The 20022-nt window shown below is 42.0% G+C and overlaps 2 protein-coding genes across 2 annotated transcripts in view; both read right to left on the bottom strand.

Annotated features, from left to right (window-relative positions):
• Window positions 1-567: 567 nt before the first annotated feature.
• Window positions 568-10673, bottom strand: LOC128980054 (solute carrier family 22 member 2-like). Its single transcript, XM_054398497.1, has 11 exons — window positions 10263-10673; window positions 8711-8814; window positions 7516-7670; window positions 5131-5299; window positions 4138-4252; window positions 3926-4032; window positions 3609-3823; window positions 2709-2817; window positions 2230-2342; window positions 1153-1252; window positions 568-666 (listed from the first exon to the last, which is right to left on the bottom strand). Exons 1-11 carry the CDS (start codon window positions 10671-10673, stop codon window positions 600-602), a joined length of 1665 nt encoding a protein of 554 aa, XP_054254472.1. The 3' UTR covers window positions 568-599.
• Window positions 10674-13144: 2471 nt separating this feature from the next.
• IGF2R (insulin like growth factor 2 receptor) overlaps window positions 13145-20022 on the bottom strand; it is a 57492-nt gene continuing 50614 nt past the window's right edge. Inside the window, exons 43-48 of the mRNA XM_054396617.1 lie at window positions 19432-19578; window positions 17837-18021; window positions 17168-17354; window positions 15904-16068; window positions 15195-15264; window positions 13145-14821 (exon numbers count right to left, since the gene is read on the bottom strand). Coding sequence (XP_054252592.1) covers window positions 14420-14821; window positions 15195-15264; window positions 15904-16068; window positions 17168-17354; window positions 17837-18021; window positions 19432-19578 — 1156 coding nt within the window. The 3' untranslated portion in view covers window positions 13145-14419. The remainder of the gene's footprint in view (window positions 14822-15194; window positions 15265-15903; window positions 16069-17167; window positions 17355-17836; window positions 18022-19431; window positions 19579-20022) is intronic.

Here is a 20022-nt window from a genome sequence, read left to right as displayed (position 1 = left end):
ACCAGTTCCAGTTCTGGTAAGAGGTCCAATTTCTTCTATAAACACATATGACAGTGCCATAGAGTAGGGGTAGGACTGGAGTAACTTCAAAACGAAATCTAACGTGTTGTTTTGATCACACAAACAGGGGAGCTGAAAACCACATGAGCTTTGTACTGACCTGTAGGATGTGATTGTCTGCCAGTTCAGTAACAATAAGCCCTGATGAGTATCTGATACACTACAGACTCTGTGGCCATGTTTGATGGGATAAAATTAGCACCTGAGTCTCCACATAGCAGCTATGTCGGCGTGCTGGTGTTCAGATGCCAGCACTGACAGCAACAGCAGAGGACAAGAACAGCGCTCAAAGTGCTGCTCCAGATCACAGCTGCATCCAGGTCATCCATCCATTCATCCAGGAGAACACCAGTAAAAGTACAGAGTCATTCTTTCCAAAGCCTAGTTGAAGGTTGATAGCATTGCAAATAGAAGGTAGGCAGACAAAAAAAAAAAAAAAAAAAAAAAAAAGAGGCAAGACTCTTTCAAGAGTATTTATTCTAAACTGTCTTCTACATTAGTCCACTAAAACAGACTGTCCAGAAAGACTTATGCCTTCTTCAGTCTTGTGCTGCTTCTGATGTTTGGACATGAAGATAGATTTGTTTTGTCTTTGGAGCACTTCGCCTGCAAGAATAACAAGATGTGAGCAGCAAACACGGAATTAATGTATTCAGTGAGCACTCGGATTCAAAATTCCTCACCTACTTTGCTCTCCCCCAAAGAAAAGGAGCATCTAATCCTTAAATATTCTAGATTTGCTCTAGCTCCTCGGCAGATATTGGTGCCTCACTCACTGCATGAGTGGCTGCTATTAAAACTGCTCTTTTTCTGATCCACTGTCACGGTTTTTTAAGCACCAATAACATTTGTGACAGTGTTGCTGCAGGTTTAAGTGACTAGTGCAGTTATTCACAGACCAGAAAATTCTGTGTTGCTTGTTTTCAGATGCTTAGGTACACAAGTGGTAAGAGTCCAAGATTTCTAAGCTCGAATCTGGAAATTAACTAGCAGCTTCTTTGAAACATAAGAGGCAGTCAGGTATACAGCCCTGGGCTTCCCCAGGTAGCTCCAGGCAGTGAATGCTGCTAAGAGTTCAGCATCTTGACTCACCTGTGAAAGTTTTCAATATCTTCAACAGTCTCAGGCAAAATTCTTCCTTTAGTTTCAGGTAGAAGCAACACCGATCCACCCGCAATCAACCCAACAACAGCTTCAAATCGAACAGATGCACAAAGAGCTTGTTAGCATGTACACCACTTTCTACTGTCTGACACAAAGGGCTCATAAACGATGTTTTATTTCATTCTTCATACAAGATGTGCACATCAAAGTTCTATAATCAAAACTGTCATCCCATCTCTGGAGGATGTAGCTGCTGCGTAGAGATAGCGATGACCCAAGTTGCAAGTTATTCACTGCACTGGGGCATCTCAGACTGCACAGGCAACCCTTCCTTCACAGAAGGAATCTGTGTGTGTAAGAATCTGCCAGGAAATGCATTCAATTTTTCTACTGTTCACATATGACTAGAAAATACCTACAGAACGTATTATCTCCTAAACAATTTCATTTACCCATTTCACACATGCTTGGCATTCATATTTTACATTCACTAAGCACCTTCTTAAGTGTCCTGTCTGTTAAAAACTGCATATTGCCATTCAACACCTTTTTCTATAAGTCGTGTGCTGATCTAAAGATTCAGAAAAGTTTTGAAGACTCTAACCTAAGAGTTCAGGTCACCAGTCTGCAAACACTCATCTTGCACTTATTTATCAATCTCTTTCCAAATAGCTGGAGAATAGCTAGTTAAGACAGTGTTGGAAAAGCTGGAGCAAGACAGCCATGCTTGTACTCCATTAAATAGACATTTATGTAAAACTCCAGGGTTTAGCTCCTGGACTGAGGCAATACACCTCATGGAAATGCAGTAATCCATCAGATTCAAATCCATCAAATATTAATCTCAGCAAAATGCTTCTCAGCTCTTTGCTGTCTGTCAAAGGAGACATGAATGCATAAACAAGTACCAGCTTGTTATAAACAGAAGGCTATGGCTTGTACAGACAGAACAGGGGTTCTTCAGAGCTTGGAGCACCTGCCTCAGTGGCGTTTCCCTCCCTTTGAAATTTGGGCCCCACTGTTGCACCACAGAAGCGGCCAGCAAGAAGGCACAGTGACACTTACTGAAGACTATCAGCGGTAGATCATGCCAGACTTCCACCAATCTGTAGACAATGAATGGGACTATGATACCACCAATATCACACAAGGAGGAGCAGACCATCACTCCAAGGTTCCTGGTTCAACAGCAAAGGAATGACGTTAGTGTCAGAATACTGCAGATGGAAAAGGATGGATTACAACTCTAACGCTTGTGCAGGAGAAATCCAATTACTACATGGACTTCAGATCCTTCATCCATCATGGCTGTCTCCACCTTTCCCTTTAGTTCAATCATATGAATTTTCACTCCTCCTTAAAGGACATTAGTTCTCTTTACTAAGCTACTTTTTAAAAGCATTTTAATTGTGCTATGTGTTCAGCAGTGTGTGTATCCGTGAATCATTTGAGAAGAACTTCATCTAGCCTAAAACATCACATATGCATAGGCCTCAACACTTTGTTTCTAGGCCAAATGTCAGTGGGGAGGAGGGTACACCTACCTGATGTATGTTGGATACAGTTCAGTGCTTACAAAGCAAACCATTTCAAAAGCCATTGTGATTCCCATTCTCCCAATGCAAGCAGCAGTCACTTTTAGCCAATGTATGTCTGCAGAGAAAATGCATTCAACACACTTAAAAATATCTCAGCAATTTAGCAGGTGTCAGTCAATACACCACTGTTATTGTAGGGGAACCTCTAATCCCATGTCACTTGATGTTTTTAAGGGACTTTGTTTCACCTGTCATAGAATCATACAATGATAGGGGTTAGAAGGGACCTCTAGAGACACCTAGCCCAACCTCCCTGCTAACACAGGTACACCTAGATCAGGCTGCACAGAAACACCTCCAGGCAGGTTTTGAAAGTCTCCAGAGGAGACTCCACAACCTGTTTGGGCTGCATGTACCAGTTCTCCATCACCCTCAAAATAAAGTTTCTCCTTAGGTTCAAGTGAAACTCCTGTGTTCTAGTTTGTAGCCTTTGTCCCTTGTCCTGTCACTTGCCACCACTGAAAAGAGCCCAGACCCATCCTCATGACCTCCACCTTGTAGATATTCATATGTATTTGGACAATCCCTTCTCAGTCTTCTCTTTGCCAGGCTAAAGAGCCCCAGGTGTCTCAGCTTCTCCTCATAAGACAGATGCTACAAACCCCTGATCATCCTTGTGGCCCTCCACTGGACTCTCTCCAGTAGTTCCCTCTGTGAAGGAGGGAATGGGAACAGTCAGCATCGCATGAGCTGTGGCACAGTGACTCTCCCAGTGCAGCATGGGGGACGTGGGCTTACAGACCTCTGGGCTCGGACCTTAGCAAAAGGGAAGGAGAGGCGGGTGCTATTCCTAGGGAGCAACACCATGGTGGAAAGCCACCACATGGCCTATCCCAGGGGGCTCACCTTCCGGGATCAGGGCAGTGACAAGGCAAGCTGCCCCAGCTACCAGGTTTGCCACAGCCCAGGGGTAACGACGACCAATGCGGTCAATGGTGACAATGATGAAGAAGGCAGCTGGGAACTCGACAAGCGCAGAATAGAGAAAATCCAGATACATGTTCCCACCAGCTATTCCCATGTGCATGATGAGCCCCTGGTAGAGGACAGAGCTTGTGAACCTGGGCAGAAAAGAGCATCCTGGCTTTGTTAATCAGTCAGAGAACAGAGGTCTGTGTCCTTATGGAGTCTTCAAAAACAGCTCTCCAACATTATGTTCTTACCAATTGTACATCAAAATAAATGTGTTTTTTCTCATCTGTGGTGTCCTGACAAGGTCAATGAGTGAAGGACTCTGCTTCCCACTCTCTTCCTCTTCAAATTTAATATCCTGCAGAAGAGCCAGCAAAAAGGAGAGTAAGTTTCTACTGGAAGAAACTGATAGAAGCTACCATCATGATGCTTACTTATATGCATGAGCAAACCCTGAACTCACCTCAAACTGGGAAGGCATCTTCTTCTGATTTTTTTTAGCCATAGCACTGACAACTTTCATAGCTTTTTCATTTTTCCCTTGAGATATCAGCCACCTGGGAGACTCTGGGAGGCACCTACAATGTGAATGGATGCTATCATATATCAAAACATAAAGTGTACACACTGCTCCTACATGTGGAAACTGGATAAGGCATTTTAGTTGAGGTGGGGCTTTTGTTTGTTGGGGGTTTTGTGTATGTGTCTTTCCCCGTTCTGTCAAGGGAACCTGATGAAGCTGGAAGAGAAGCTGTGAAAGTAGCTTAAGGCAGAGATGAGTTTGCTAAAGATAAAATGGAAGAGCTCTGAGAGTAGTCCTGTCATTTTATTCAGCCTCTTCACCACAAACTGGCTCCTCATAGGGGGTCATTTTCCAATTGTGCTATCACAGGTTAGGAGGCAGTAAATAAGCTGGACTTCATTTACCAATTTACAAATATGGGGAAGAAAGGAAGACAACAAATGTCTTTCTACCATTCCTAACTTCTCAACCCATCCAGGCTTCAAAGCACTTGAAAAATAGCAATCAAAATTGAGGAGAGAATCCAAAAGAAAGGTCCTTTCTTTTAGTCAGACCACAAAAAGCTGGAACTTTTTGTCCTTAAAAGAATGAGCAAGCAACCTGTTACAGTTAGGTTAGCATTCAACAATCTCTCAGTAACCATCTTTTCAGTGTAAGATATCGAGGCATTTCTTTTCCTTCAGGAAATACTTCATGAGATAATATAGGATATCAAACCACTCTCTCCCAGTGTTTTTCAAAGTTGTGTTTTTTTTTTTTTTAAAGCAGAAGTCAGATTCCTGTTTCCCTCCCCTTTTATGCTGTGTACCTTCTCTTTGCACTAAGAGGAGCACACAACCAAAAAACAGTGCCAAAGGGCCCTCAATATCAAGCCTTGGGAAGAAGGAGGTGATTTCTGGGTGGTGGGCAGAGGTACAATGAAAGTCCATTTACCAGTAGTAGAGCAGGAAGAAGCAGCCTGGCAAGGTGACAGTGAGCTGCAGCCATCGCCAGTGGGGGATGGCATAAGCAATGGCATCAAAGACCAGGAGCCCAACAGAGAAGGCCATCTGGTAGAGGATGCCCACTGTCCTCCGATACTTTGGACCAACGACTTCTGTCACTGAAAATACACACAGAGAGAGGTGAATGACAGCTCAGCCATGACTGCTCAGTGCAGCAGTAACTTGCTTCATGAGGATACTGGAAGACCAATGATGCACTAGGGCCTGCAGACAGGGCAAGACTGAAGAAAGTCCTGGTAATCTGGGCTTCTTGTCATAAAGCTTCTGGACAAAAAATCCACTAATGCTTGCTTTTCTGTCATCCAAAATCTTAGAGGAGAAAACACTGCTCCAGCTCTTAACACTGGCCTAAGCATCCAAGTACTGTCTTGTGGTGTGAAAAATCTCTCCGTAAATCAAACATTCCTCAAGGCCCATGGATGGATTTCAGTGCAAAATGTACCACCAACATACATAATGTCTCCAACACAGTAATAAAATACTATGTTTGTTTTCGAAGTGCAGCCTTTCAGCTTGTATCTCACTCCAAGCATACAAGAAACACTTGTACCACAAGTATGTTATATAGCCTTCTGGTCATGATAGCTTCATAACTCACCTGCACTTTCCAATCGCACATTAAAGGATAGACCCACAGGTGAAGTCTTGATATAGAGCTAAAAGTAACAGCAGGCAGGCACAAGCACACTCATAATTTTTGCTTCTAGTTTTGCAATTTCAAGGCAAACTAATTAGAAAGAGCATAGAAAGCAGTTATTCAGCAAATGAAAAAAGTGCTGTGTTTCGGAGCCATGGATTAGCTAATACTGTTTGGCAAAGCAATGCACAAGAAACATTTCCTCAGGCTGAGCCAAAAGCAGCAGAAGCGTAGACAAGTGTCCCAGGAGTGTGCAATAATGAGGCTGATCTGTCCTAGTAACCTTCTCTGGGCATTCAGAACTGGCCACCCCTAATAAGTTTAAAGGGACTTCAGGGCTTTTAAGGATTCTATGAGACTCTTCTCTCACGAGAGAGCTTCAAGGAAAATCCTGAAGTAAAAAAGTGTAACTGAAGGAAAATATCAGAATAGGGTAAGGCATTGTCCTGTCAGATGCTCTAAAAGGGCATATGATGAAGATTTTATTTCTGACTGGAAAATATTTTGGAGGCCAAGCAAACATCTAGAATATTCAGAAGAAAGAATAATCATAGAATCAGCCAGGTTGGAAGAGACCTCCAAGATCATCCGGTCCAACCTATCACCTAACCCTAACCAATCAACCAGACCATGGCACTAAGTTCCTCATCCAGTCTTCTCTTGAACATGTCTTAGAAGGAGGAAGTCTAGGCTGTGAGCTAGATGTTTTTACTTTATTAATATCAGACATACAGATAACTGCATTAGCAAGATGTCTCCACTAAGAGACTTTGCATTATAGAGTGCAGACATTTACATTTTTATCACCACAACAATGAACTGCATCACTCAGAGCTACTCCCTAAAGCCACCCAACATCCTAATCCAGATAAGGCTCTACTGGGCAGCATTTAAGACATTTAATTTGCTGCTTTGGTGATTGCTTGGAACTGGGGCTTTTATGACAAGCAGCTGAACACCACACTGGAGAAGTCTCATGCACCAGAAAGCTGAGCTGGCCCCAGCTCTGCTACCACACGTCTATGCTTCACTGCCAGACATGACCAATGCAAGGTGCTGGAAGAAACACCAGCATAGCCTGGCTCCTTGCTCTGCTTTGCAATTCCCCAGTTGGCCTCCACTCAGACAAGTGCACAGATACCCAAGCAGCTTGTCTTTTTCTCAGCAAGCACATGCTGTTCCTCAGTTATTTTTAGGCTGCAAACCCTCTGTTTGCCCTTTAGTGCTCTTCGTGTCATAAAAACGTCTCCCATGTTCCCTACCCTCAGCCTGCTCTTTAATGACCTCCTCTGTCCGCAACTGGACTGGCACAGCTGGAGTCTGCCTTAAGGCCATTTCCTTCCCCAGTTGGTACCCTAGGGGAGAGAGGGGAGCCTGGGGACCCACATTTGTGAACAGGAGATACACCATAGAGAAGGGCCTATCTCAAGGCAACAGTCCTAATATACCACTGCTTGCTTGAGCTTTGAAGGCTGCTGTTGCTTCTCCCTAATGACAGTGCTTGAAAAACTCATGAGAAATCAAACAGGGAGAAAACTCCCTGACATCAGCTTGCATATAACTTCTTTAAAAGTCACAGGTGATGTTCTTTAAATGGCTTTTGTTTGAGGTTGTTTTTTTTTATTATTATTCATCTCTTGCAGCCAGTCTTGCTTTTGAAAAAAAGTCTGAACTCACCCAGGATGTAGCCTGCAGTCCAGCAGCCCTTGCAGACCAGCCCTTGCAAGAAGCGAAAGATAACTATCCACAGATAGGTGGGCACGAAAACCAGGACGACTCCACAAACAACATTTGCAAGAATTGTATTTAAGAGGCAAAATTTACGTCCAAACCTGGATTGGAAGATAACACAAGCAAAGCAAAACACTAGTCCTGGAAACAGAGTTGATTTAAAGAGCTTTGTGCATCTTTGAAAAAAAAAAAAATCCAACTTTGCTATACAAGGGATAGATGCATACTGACTTTAATTTTAGCCCATTACTCACTTTCCAACTCTCTGAAAAATTACCATGCCAATTGCTCTGCAATTCCACAAAGGCTTTCAGGCTTCTCAGAGGAAGAACCACTTCCCAAGTTAAAGAGCAGCAATAGTCCCTTATTTACAGATTTGGTCTGTGACTTATCTCTGAATTTCAGAATAGGCAGTTTAGCAATTTGGCTTTTATAAAGAGATGAAAAATAATGATAGGCTAATAACGTGGTTCTGATAAGTCTGCATACACCAGAATAACATGTTTATATACCCCAATCTTTAATATTCAAAAAATCTTATAGGTATGGATCTTGCTGTGATTAAGGCTGCATTTCACAGCTGGAAAAGGTCAGAGCCAGAGCCTGCTGTACTAACAGTCTCTAGGCGGGAGGGCAACAACAGGGACAAAGGGCTTTCAAACATCAGTATTCGTTTCTTTTTAACTTTGGCCACTTGGGCAAGGGTGACTGCCTCTGCTGGCTCTGAACAGGGCTGTCAAGGTGCTAGGACACAAGGATTTTCAAACCAGCACTCCTGCTCTGTATCTGGCGACCTCTGCAGCTGTTATTTCAAAGCTTCTCCAAAAGAAGCAAAATGTTTCCAGGATCTGCATTTCTCCAAATCAGTATTTCCTGGCTTTGGTTAACACACTAAGGCTCTTGTGTGGCATAGTAGGGAGTTTTGGGCATACAGTCCTAAAATAAGTCCTTGCAGGCTCTGCCGGACTCAGAGCAAGAAAGATTTGTGCACACCTAATACTGTGACTGAACATCCAGGTGTTTGACTTTGAGAAAAGCAGAGATGATTCCAGTTGCACAACCATACTCTGCCTTTACCTAAGATTAGCAGCTGAACACTGATAAGGAAGGTCAGAGGGTTTTACTGTCAGCCCACACATACCTGTCTGCTATGTAGCCAATGTTTATGGAGCCAAGAAAAAAACCAGCATTCACAGAAGCCTGGAAGAGGTCCAACTTCCAGGAGTCCTCACACACCAGGTTAAACTAGAAGAGCAACCACAGTCAGAAGCAAGAGAGTGAAATGAGGAGCTAGCTTACATCTGCAAGTCTTTACATCTTTAATCAACATAAAACCTAGTATTTCTCCTGATGCACTGTGTGAGTTCCCATGAGGATACTCTTCCACTTGTCAGTTTCTCTTTGGAGCAAAGTAACATGCTCTACTCTGCTACCAGAACAAGAGAGAACATAACAGCATGTGAGATCCCTCACAGAAACAGTCACATCCAGCAGCAAAATGCATTGTTAAAAATGCACACAGAGGCAAATGACATTTCTGGTTACCCTGCAAAGGAAGCAACCTGCAGGTCTGGGTTTGCACCATTTTCAGATAAAAAGGCAAGACAACTGATGTGAGAGTATGACTCCATGAATAAACAGACTGCAAGTTTTCAGCTTCCCACAATCTCAAGAGATAATAGTAGAGATATCTGCATTACAGCATCTGATCAAGCCTTTTGCAGCAAAGATGTGTCTGCCATACTGCTGTTTTGTAGAGGTCTTGGATCATCTTCAGTTTGAGGGGTGCACATCAGGCCATCTAAAAAGATTTGGTGCCTCATTTCCTCACTTGAATATCACACAGTCCATACATTGTGGAAATAAGTACATCACCTAAAATCTAGCTCAAATGTAAACACTGAAGTTGCTGGAACACTGAATTTACCTGCTCTTGTGTGTGAGATGCATGGGAAAAAACCCCTGACTTCTACCATCTCTAAACATTTGATGTCATCCCAGATGATACCAATATACTTTGAAAGTTAAAGCACCTAAACCCCTAAAGTACTGTAAGTACTTTAAATACCATTTTCAGTTTATTCACACATCTTCTGAGAATGAAAAAAAAAGAAAAAAACAACCAACCAAAAAAAACAGCTTTTCCCCAGTTATTCCTAATTTAAACTTTTTAATTGTGGGAGGCAATTACCTTTTTCCCCACCCATAGCCACTCGATATTTGAAGCAAACTTGGAAAGACAGACTTTCTTCATTTGGAGACCTTCGCATCTGGGCGTGGACCCCAGAATACTGGGAGGTCTGAGCAATGCACCCACTCAGGGATCAGCCAGTTTTGTTTGCAGTGCTGCAAGCTGCTGCTCTTGCAGGTGCTGTTTACACACGCCCACCAATCGGACCTCTCATGGGATGGGAGTTGCATTCAGAATTGGACTTTATCTAGCTGAGGATTTATTTGCTGAAATATGTTCTGCTCCCCACTGGAGATACAAGCCTCCTGAAGCAGCCAATGCAGCAAGGACAGTGCTAAGATGACTTGCAAAGCACCTGGTACATGTTGACAGTGAGAGAAGATCCCTTGTCCAGGTAAGCAGCCATCTTTTTTAAGACTGCTGAGGCTCCATCAACCCACTCCCACATCCCTCAGCTTGCCTGGAACAGAGGTGACAAAGGAAAGGGGGGGTTCATTTTTACCTCAGTCACGAGAGAGGTCCCCAGAGAGTCGTAGACCCAGCCATCCTGGCAGGGACTGAGGGGGACAGTGGTCCTGTTGCCTTCAAGGCTGCCAAGGGGGTCAGTGCAGCTGATGCCTGTCTTGTTCCAGTCCACCTCGTACCTCCTGCAGCGGCTGCTGTAACTGGCCCCATGGGCACTCCATTCGGGAACTGTGAGATTCAGCTGCTCCTCCAGGCTCCAGCCACACCGCTGGCTCAGCTCAGCCACCCCAGGACTGAAGCAGTGATGCTCAGGGATAAACCCTAAGAATACGACACCCACATATACTGGGGTGAAGGCAGCAGAAAGCAAACACAGGACAAAGAAGGTTTGCTTCTGGAACCTGTCAAATTCTCCAACATGCTCTAAAATGTCATCTAGCGTTGGCATTTTGGCATCAAAACCACCCCAAAAACTTCATCTAGGTCTTCTCTGCAACACTGATATATGTAGTTGGCAGCAAAGCTATTTAAGTAACAAAGACATTTGACCAAAAGTCAAGACTAACTCCATAAATTATTAAACTACATGTTGCAAGCTTTACTTTTCAGGTTTTATTTGAAATCAGACCTTAATTCACCCGGGCAGAATTTCTATTTAAGCTCCAGTCAGAGCATATGTGTTCCTTTTCTCCAGAAAAGCCACTAACAGCCCCAGCACTTTGGGTTTCATTAGCCAAACTATCTGGTCAAAGATGAGGCATTTTAAAGAGCGAGTGTTGATGGAAAATTCCAGCAACATGCAAGTAAAGGAGAAGTTTAGTGTAGCAGTGAACAACGCTTATCAGACAGGCTCTATAAAGAGTAGGTAGCACACTGTAAAACAGAAGTGTCTCTACATTAAGGAGCAGCTTTCCCACAAACTCCAGCAAGCTGTCTCTCATCCCTGCAGCCACTCTCACTCTCCACCTTCCATTCCTGAGGAAACCTCTCTCAAGGAATGTAATTTTCACCTGATTACACTTTTGCAGTGATATAAAAGATAAAAAACATTCACTAAGTACACATTGGGAATAACTTTGGGAACTCATATTATAAAATAATTATGGCCAAAACAAGACTTGGAAAAGACCTGTAAGACTAGGTAGAATTCATTGTGAGGCACCCCCCCAACAAAATCCAGTTATATCACACTCCAGTACCTCATGCTTTCTGTGGATTTACATTTGCTTCTCCAACAACTTTTACTGGTAATAGCTGCTTTCATCAGAAAGAAAAACAGAAGTGAAGGTCACATTTTAAAGATGGAAAGGAAGTGGGAAGTACCTTACACAGTTTAGGCAATCGGGAGGCTGGGGTAGGGGGGGGGGGGTGGAAATCAAGATCTCCTTTCAATACATTCCAAAAAATAAACAAGCTTAGAAGGACATTCTGGTCCAGTTCTTCACAGAAGCTATTCTTCACATGCTTCCACTGCACATCAGCCATAAGAGCAACAGTGGCCTCATCAGCTGTGAATGCTGCTTTGCAGAGCAGCACTCTTAAGATCATTCCCTGCATCTCACAGATGAAGTAGAAAAAGGGCAACTCTTCTCAGGCAGGAATAACTGAAGCAAGTAAGAACTCCTCTCCTATACAGCCAGTTACAGCTATGTTACCCTAAGCTCAGCACAGCACCACCTCACACAGATTTCTCCTCCTTGACTACAGGGTCTCCACATGGAGCTGGGGAGGGGAACAACAACACACAATTACACAGCAGGCACCACACTAGCAGCCAGAACACCCAGCCTCCCTCAGCAGGATGCATGCAGTCAGTCAAGGCCAAAGAAACTGAAACCAAAGCCCACCTGGGAATTGGGTGAAATTTAAGCCATTAGGCTGTATCTTAAAAGCACAGCCAGCAGTTCTGTTTAACCAGTTGATAATGGTGTATATTAAGTTCTAGACGAATGAAAAAAGATCCAGTCTGGGCCCTTTTCCTGCAGCTTCCCACACCCAATCTGCAATCCAGAGAGGGGTGGGGGTGGCACTGTGCCATGTGGGATAGGTAACCTTAGAGACTCACTTTCCAGGGAGTTGTGCTATTGACTGGCAGGGTTTCTGCTCCTGGCCAGCCATTTGTACATACTCATGTGGTCCCTACTGTTCTCATAACAGTTCCTTCTCTATGGTTAAGCAGGGTAATTCTACTGGACAAACAACCTGAAGTCACACATCCATCTCTGAACAAGATAAGATTCAATCAGCCTACCTACAAAGCTTAAGAAGTGCACAATAGTTTCAAGATTAGGCACTGAAATCATTCACTGCTGTCAGCAGCATATTAGAAGAACATCACTGAAGTTGCTCAGATAAACATTTCCATGGAAAATACCTCTGTTCTACCTAACCCTCAAGTCACAACAAATAGACCATGCAGTGTTAGGTCAACACATGGGAAGTAATTTCAGGCAGTGGTTCATAGATCAAACAACTCCAAAACGTCAGCCTTAAAAACCAGGAAGGGAAACAGCATTCTTCATCCATTGAGAAAACTGTTGCAATGGTAGCTGGCAGTATGGAAAATTCCACTGTCAAGCCTCTCGTTCCCCCAGTTAGCCTAATGCCAAGTACAAAAAAATGCTGCTTTTGTTACGACAAGATGTGGCCTTAGCCGAATGCATTTATAGCGTCATTGATAACAATACAAGAGGAAGAAAACCCAAGTCTGATAAAAGAAAGAATACACCACTGGGGCTTGCCCACATATTCTGATCTTTGTCATCAAACATTGGTTCTTGTCTTGATTGGCACAGCTAGGGTATTAGCTATTACAGCAAAAAAGCTTATCACCAAGCTGATGAGCAGCATTGCAGACTAGCATAAGAAAGATTCCAGACTTGGCATGTGGGACTTTGAATACCCACTTCATATCTTTTATTGAAATTGCTGAATACTTTATATTACATTATTTTGATTCAAAATGGAGTTTTTATAAAAAGAAACCATTGTTTAAACTGAGTAAGCCAGCCAAGAGGTACAATGAAAAGTTTCAAAAAATTCTAACCAACATACATACTTGTATGATGCTTTGAAATTCCATCATTGCCCGTAATTTATCTAGGAAAACCCTGGAGAAGAGCAAGACTGCTAGAGCAAATTTGACTTGCATTCATTGCTAGCAACTTTTTAAATCAACGACCATGGCCAAGATCTTTGCATAAGAGCTAGAACGTAGGTTATCAGAAAACACTGGCCCAATTTTCTTCCTTGTAATTAATACCAGAGAGAAGTATTGTCATAACTAGGGCTCCTCTAGCTGCTGGACTTTTCTTAGTGATGACAAACTTGGCAGTGCAGACTGTATTATAGGAATTCTGTCTCTATGTCCTTGAAAACCCTGGTTCTCTGTGCAGTCAGCCTAGCTCAGACATAATCTAGGGGGATAAAAAAAAATAATAAAAATCTTTGGGTGCTTGTCAGCTGCTTAGGCAAATACTTAAGTCAGTTATATGACCAGTACCAACAAAACATCATGCAAAAAATAGCAACCATTTCAGGCTAAAGCTACAGAGAGTTGTACCTTTCAGTCAATACCTTTAAACCAATGATCTGTTTAAATTAGAATGAATATTCAAATTTACAGGATAAATTAGACCAGTTCCAAAATTTACATCAAATCATCCCCCAAAGGTACATTTTTCCTTGTCTTACAACAGATGAACCCATATACTATACCCTGCCAGCAGGAAGAACATGTTGCTATTAAGCAAACCTGAGTAGTGAGGATCAATAAATACAAGGAGTTTAAATGCTAGTAGTCAGACAACTTGAGTCTCAGGAGCCAGGGGCTTCATTGAACCTTAACTCTTTTCCTTTTAAAGGTTTCTCTTTTCTGAACAAGCATTTAATATCCATGCTAAGTTTTTTTAATTAAAAAAAAAACAACAACAACAACAACAAAGTGTCCTGGCTAGAGAGAGTCAGTGTAACTCAGCTAACTGGATGTTAGAAATCCAGTCATTACTGAACAGATCATTGTAAACAGCCAAGAACTCTTTCTCATCTTCCCTTTTCAATGGTTTCTTGTTAAAGGCAAAATTCAGGGGAAAAAAAAAAAATCTTTCAGGCTGAAGTCTTCATATTTGGTTGGAAATGTTGTCCCGTTATATATAATCTCTCTTATATATATTTGATTAGGCACAAGAGGAGTTTTTAAACATTCAGCAAGTCCTCATCACTATCATCATGAAACGATACTGTATTTGTAGAGTTCTGTGTCTGCTGTTCACCTGGCTTGGGTTTTGTTTTCCTTTCCTTTCCTCCATTCAGCAAACAAGCTTTGTCATCACTTCCAAGACTGGGTGGCTTCTTTTGTGGGTGCTTTCCCTTGTCTAGTCCTCTTCCTGACTGAATCTTTACTTCTGGAATGGTTAACACTTCATCCTCACTGTCCAGGTCATCCACACGGAGAGAGGTAAAGGCTTCAGATGTAACAGACTTCGCAGTAATGTGACCATTCTCCTGCCTTCCTTTTGTTGTCCTTTGATTTGGTGCTGCAACTTCCTCCATAAGCCACTCTGTTTCATTCTCATTAGTTTCTTCTTCACTATTTATCTACAAGAAAAAAAAAAAAAAAGTAAGAGCCTGTAATATCCCTCCAGACTCTGCCACATGCTGATATCCCTTACCATCACATCCCACACCACAGGTGGCCTTAGGTACCATACCACACTACTCCTATCAGTTTTCATTACATCTGAAACAGGCTTCTTTTCCTGCACATGTGTTATTTGGCTATTTATGGACTGCTCCTCACTTTCTCAACTATTTTCTTTTTCTATTTCACAATATTAACATAGGTACCTCAGCTCTGTGGCTTTCCTGAAGCCACCCATTCTAAGCTCTCAAAGAATTAGGAATTCAGGGGGGTTATTTATTATTAAAAGTTTTAAGAAAATCTGGCAAAAAACAACATCTGATTTATTACCTTTGTGTACTTGTAGGAAACACCAGATGTTCTTCTGCAGCAGTTTGTTATCTTGTTTATTACAATTTCCCTAAAGAAGAAGAACAATACTGCATTAGGATAATTGTACTGCCATTACTAGCCTGCATTTTTCCTCTCTGAATTTTACCGTCAACATAAAGCATTTCACCAAGCAAGATGCAAGCTATCACACAGTGAGACTTGAACCCTGAACCACTCCATAACAGAACTCTGTCCATGATGATGTACATCTTGCCCCTTATCACAGCTTCAGGAAACACCTCTGACTTTTATGTCTAAGAGGAAAAAAATAAATTAAACTTGTCTGGAAAGCAGAAAAATCAGCAGGACTTGCACTTGTTCATTGCTGTTGTTGTACAGTTCCAGCTTGACACCACAAAAAGAGTGACACATCAAATACTAAAACTTGTAATACTGTTTTATGCTCCTTAGTTAGCAGCAGTCCACAATACAGACTAGCCCAATTGTGTACATTGTGAATTCCAGCCCTCTATCCACGAACAAAGAAATTAAAATAACAAAACCCAAAACCAAACCCTAACTGCAAACAAAAAAACCAAATACCAATACAGTTTAACAGTTGATGATGCCAAGTGAAAAACAGAACTTTAAAGCTCACTACTTCTCTTTCATTGAGGCAACCAAGTCCTGTCAAAGAAATTTCTAGAGCCTCACAATGATTTCTTACCTCCTTTCTTTTTTGTAGAAGAGCAAGATTATTAGGCATGCGGTGAGAACAACCAGGAGGACGCTCAGCACAGCACCAACAGCCTGACTTCTCCTTGAAAGGCCTTTATGTACCTGGGCCTCCTGGTCAGTTTGGTGCTCACTGCTTCCTGGATCATTGGTTGATCTAAAAAAAATTGCAAAGAAAAGGATGAATAAGATCTATTGACTAGTTGTATCAAAATCAATTAGAAACATTGGATTCAAAGAAATTAAACACACTCCGCACCATCCTGTCAGTCCTAACACCTTCCTAACACCTATGAAGAATTGAATTCAGGGGATTTCCTTGTAAGTAAAAATCACTGGGCAGAGGGGAAGAAACGTATGTAGTACTGCACTGACATCCTGCTATGCTTTCCAACAGTGCCTAAAACCAACTGCAATCAAGGCTCAAGTGCACAATTAGGTGCTCTGGGCCTTACGCAGCAGCGCTTATGCACAGAAAGCTGCTACATTAGAACCAAACCAGCACCTAAGCAAGCTACAGAAGCTACAGCAATTATTTACCTCCCAGCTGACTATGACATCTCCTAAGTATCAATAGTTAACTGCTTGCTTTAACCAGAATAAACTGTCTCCCTGTGTTTTCAAGCTAGCAGCCACGATGTGAACAGTCACCGGGTCAGTAGTCACCAGTCTCTCCATTCTTTGCAGGGAGGCTGCCTACATGCCAAGAATGCCAGTAAGCACCTAGATAAAGTTCCTCTGCTTTTAATGCTGTCATCTCATTTTTGGATCTGCAGAATAAGCTGATCAACTGCAGAAGTATTTCACTATCCCTCTAAGACCTGTAATGATTTTCACTCTGTACTAAACAATTAGGCAAACAGAGGAGAAGGCCAGTATGCTAGAAGTTTTCAAGACAGTAAGGCAAGGAGGGTGAAAAATCTTACTGAGAAGTAACCGGTATTTGGGTAACATAAAACAATGCATTCTCGTAGCTACAGCCAGTTTTACTTAGTGATAACAACAATATTGAATTTCACCATGCCTCCCCATTTCCCCTGCAAACAAGCAGCTGTTGGGCCAGATCAACCTGGTAAACTTTTGTTTAGCAGTCACATGCCAAACATCACACACATGAATACCAACTCCATCTACCCATGATTTTACTGCTTTTTTAGCTTTTCCACTTTTTCTTTTTTGCAGTCACTGTGATGAACAACTACAAAACGAAAAAAGCGCTGACAAAAGCTGCTTTCAGAAAATGGTTAACTACTCACATTAATGGACACACAGCAGATGTGTACCAGGTAAATAAATACTGGCAATCTGCTGTCTCATGAAGGAATTCAGGGATGCCTTCCTTTGCTTGTAGATTGCAGTGGAAGAAAACGGTTGAAGAGACAAACTTTGACTTATCTTTACCACATTTGGAGTCTGATGAAAATATGACATCCAAGTCATCATCTACAATGAGAAGAAAACCTTGAAGTTGACCACTTCCTTGAGAACACTATTAACACCATATCCTGGAAAGTTACGTTTTTGTTCTGCAATAACAGCTTACACTTTGCAGTATATGCAGATGAGCTTATGCATTTATATGTAGCCACTCCCATCAGCTGCATTGGAACACTAGGTTAAGCTCTTCAGAAGAAAAAGGAGCCAAATAAAGGACATCACTGCTTATGCAGTACAACCACAGTGGAAAACTGGAGACCAAGTCATCTATCTTACATCGTTTCTACTGAAGTCTTTTGACAAGTGTCAAACCCAAAGGCCACATTTGGAACTGAGCTTACACAGTAAGAAAAAATATAACCAAAATTCTGAGAGGCAGACTATGTATGCCTTTACAGAAATAGATTAGCCCAGAAACAGGAACTATTTTCTGATGAAGCAATTCACACAGAATATCAAGCAACTCTGGCTAATGAGCAAGTACTTACCCTCAACATAATACTTAGTTTTAATGGCAGTACCAATTCTCCGAAAGCGCCGTTCATTAGTTTTAACCTGGCAGATGTTTGCTCCAGAACATTCTGAGAAACTGGAGTTTTTTATACCAGAAAGTTGAATTTCATACACGTATTTATCACCATTTGTCCGTATGTCACCAGAAGCTGTGTACAACCTGAGGAAACAGGGGAGATCCATCCTTAAGTTTAAACTCACAGATTAAGGTTATTCCCTAAGACATGACTGCCAATACTGGTAACTGTTACCACTGGTTGATTCCAGAGCAAGTTGGAGTGACAGGCTCAGCAACCACAAAAGATGCAGAACTGAGGCTTCCTCCCTGAACATTACAAATTATTACATTTAGCATAAGTATAGTCTTTCTAAGCAAGCACAAAAAGCAAACTTTACTAGTTATGTTGCTCAGTGAATGTATGAACATGTAAATACCTCCTAAATATTAAGACAAACTGGAGGACATAAAAGCATGATTCAGTAGCACATACACAAGCTAGCCTACCAACCCCAAGAACTGTATTGTGTTGTCTATACTATGATAAATCATATAGCTGAGCTGTTTTCTCCAGAAGGGTAACTAGCTTTACCATAAGGTGTTCCATAAATACCATTTACAAATACATCTTTTCACACTGCTAGTCTGAGTGAGAATGCTGACATGCATAGCTATTTGTTGTAGCCACCTGCCTGAAGGCTGAGCTCACCGAAATACAATTTGCCTTTAATCTCACATTACAACAAGTTTTATTTTTGTCCTGTCTTCCTCTCCTCCTTTGTCCATGCTTGTTTGATTTGCTTTTTCTCTATGCTTGTAATGCTATCACCATGCCTGCACAGCAGTCTTGCCTACAGCACTTCTGCTCAGTCACTCCAGTCCTGCATGCTGGTGGTTTGTGCCCTACAGTGTTCAATTCTTCCCATAACGCTACTATGGGCATTTTCCTTCCATAACTCTAGCACTGGTATTATATATACACTACTTGATAAGAGATTCTGGACTAGGGTTATGTGCACTGTGTACACTAAGTCTAACTGGTCTTCCCCCTGCCTCTCCTGAGTTCCTCTATGCTTGACCATTCCTCCAGAACTGTCCTTCCTCACTTCTAAGGTTTTGAAGCATAGGTTCCACATGGACCATCTGAGCTGGAAAAAGGTGCTATGTAAAAAGCCAAGGAGTATTCTAAGTGAAAAGAAAGAGAAGACAAAAAAAAAAGTTCCCTGGCACTGAACTAATGTCTACACACTATGGAAGAAGCAACTGCCCACAAAATGGAGATCTAATATCAAGGCAAGACTGCTCTAAGGCCTGCAAATTCTTAAGTACACCTGTACATGCTCACAGCTGGAAGTCGAGCTGTCTGCTATGCTATTTATAAGCTCTTTAAGTCAGCTGTTGGTACAAGGTGAATCCAGTGCTATTTCCACTTGACATCTAAGAACTGTTCAAGCAACACAGAATACTCACACCAAGCTCTCTTTGTTTGGCAGAACTAAAGTATTGGGGAGGTTTTGTTGTTGGAGTTTTGTTCATTTGGGTTTTTTGAGGGCTATTTTTTGTTGTACTTACTTGTAATAAACATCCCCTAAAGAGAAGTTTTTCCCAGTTGCAGGATTAATAACTGTTCCATTCACTACCTCCACCTCCTGCTGCTTCACAGCACAAGCTGCACGTGTGTCCCAATATATGTAGTAAGCACAGTTTTCTTCATCAATCCTACCAAACAGACACAATTGATGATTCCAAGAAACAGTAACAAGTGCTTAGTATCTTGAAAAAGAGAAGACACACAGCTGATAACCCATATGTGGAAATGTCTTGCCTAAGCAGCATGCTGAGAGTAAGCTAAAATAGTCAAGCAGCACTCAAAAAACTTTGCTTGAATTGCACTGCACTCTTCAGCATTTTCAAGACTCAAAAAGGTTCTGCTGCACTTGAATTTCCTACTGCGAAGGTTCTAAAAGTCACACAGTCTATCAGTGGGTTTTATCAAAGTATTTTACCTAACAAACATGTCAGGCTGCTCCTGGCAAGTTTAACGTGCTGCACATTAACTAGGACAGGGCACATAAGCTAATCAGATTGTGTTACCTTTGACTCAGGAAGGGCACCTTGCTCAGTTTCCCTACCGTACAAATGATGTACGAGACCAGAAGAAAA

The sequence above is a fragment of the Indicator indicator genome, chromosome 2 (assembly GCF_027791375.1).
Source record: "Indicator indicator isolate 239-I01 chromosome 2, UM_Iind_1.1, whole genome shotgun sequence".
Classification (NCBI taxonomy): Eukaryota; Metazoa; Chordata; class Aves; order Piciformes; family Indicatoridae; genus Indicator; species Indicator indicator.
The sequence above is the reverse complement of the archived record's forward strand: the minus strand, read 5'-3'. Positions and strand labels throughout refer to the sequence as shown.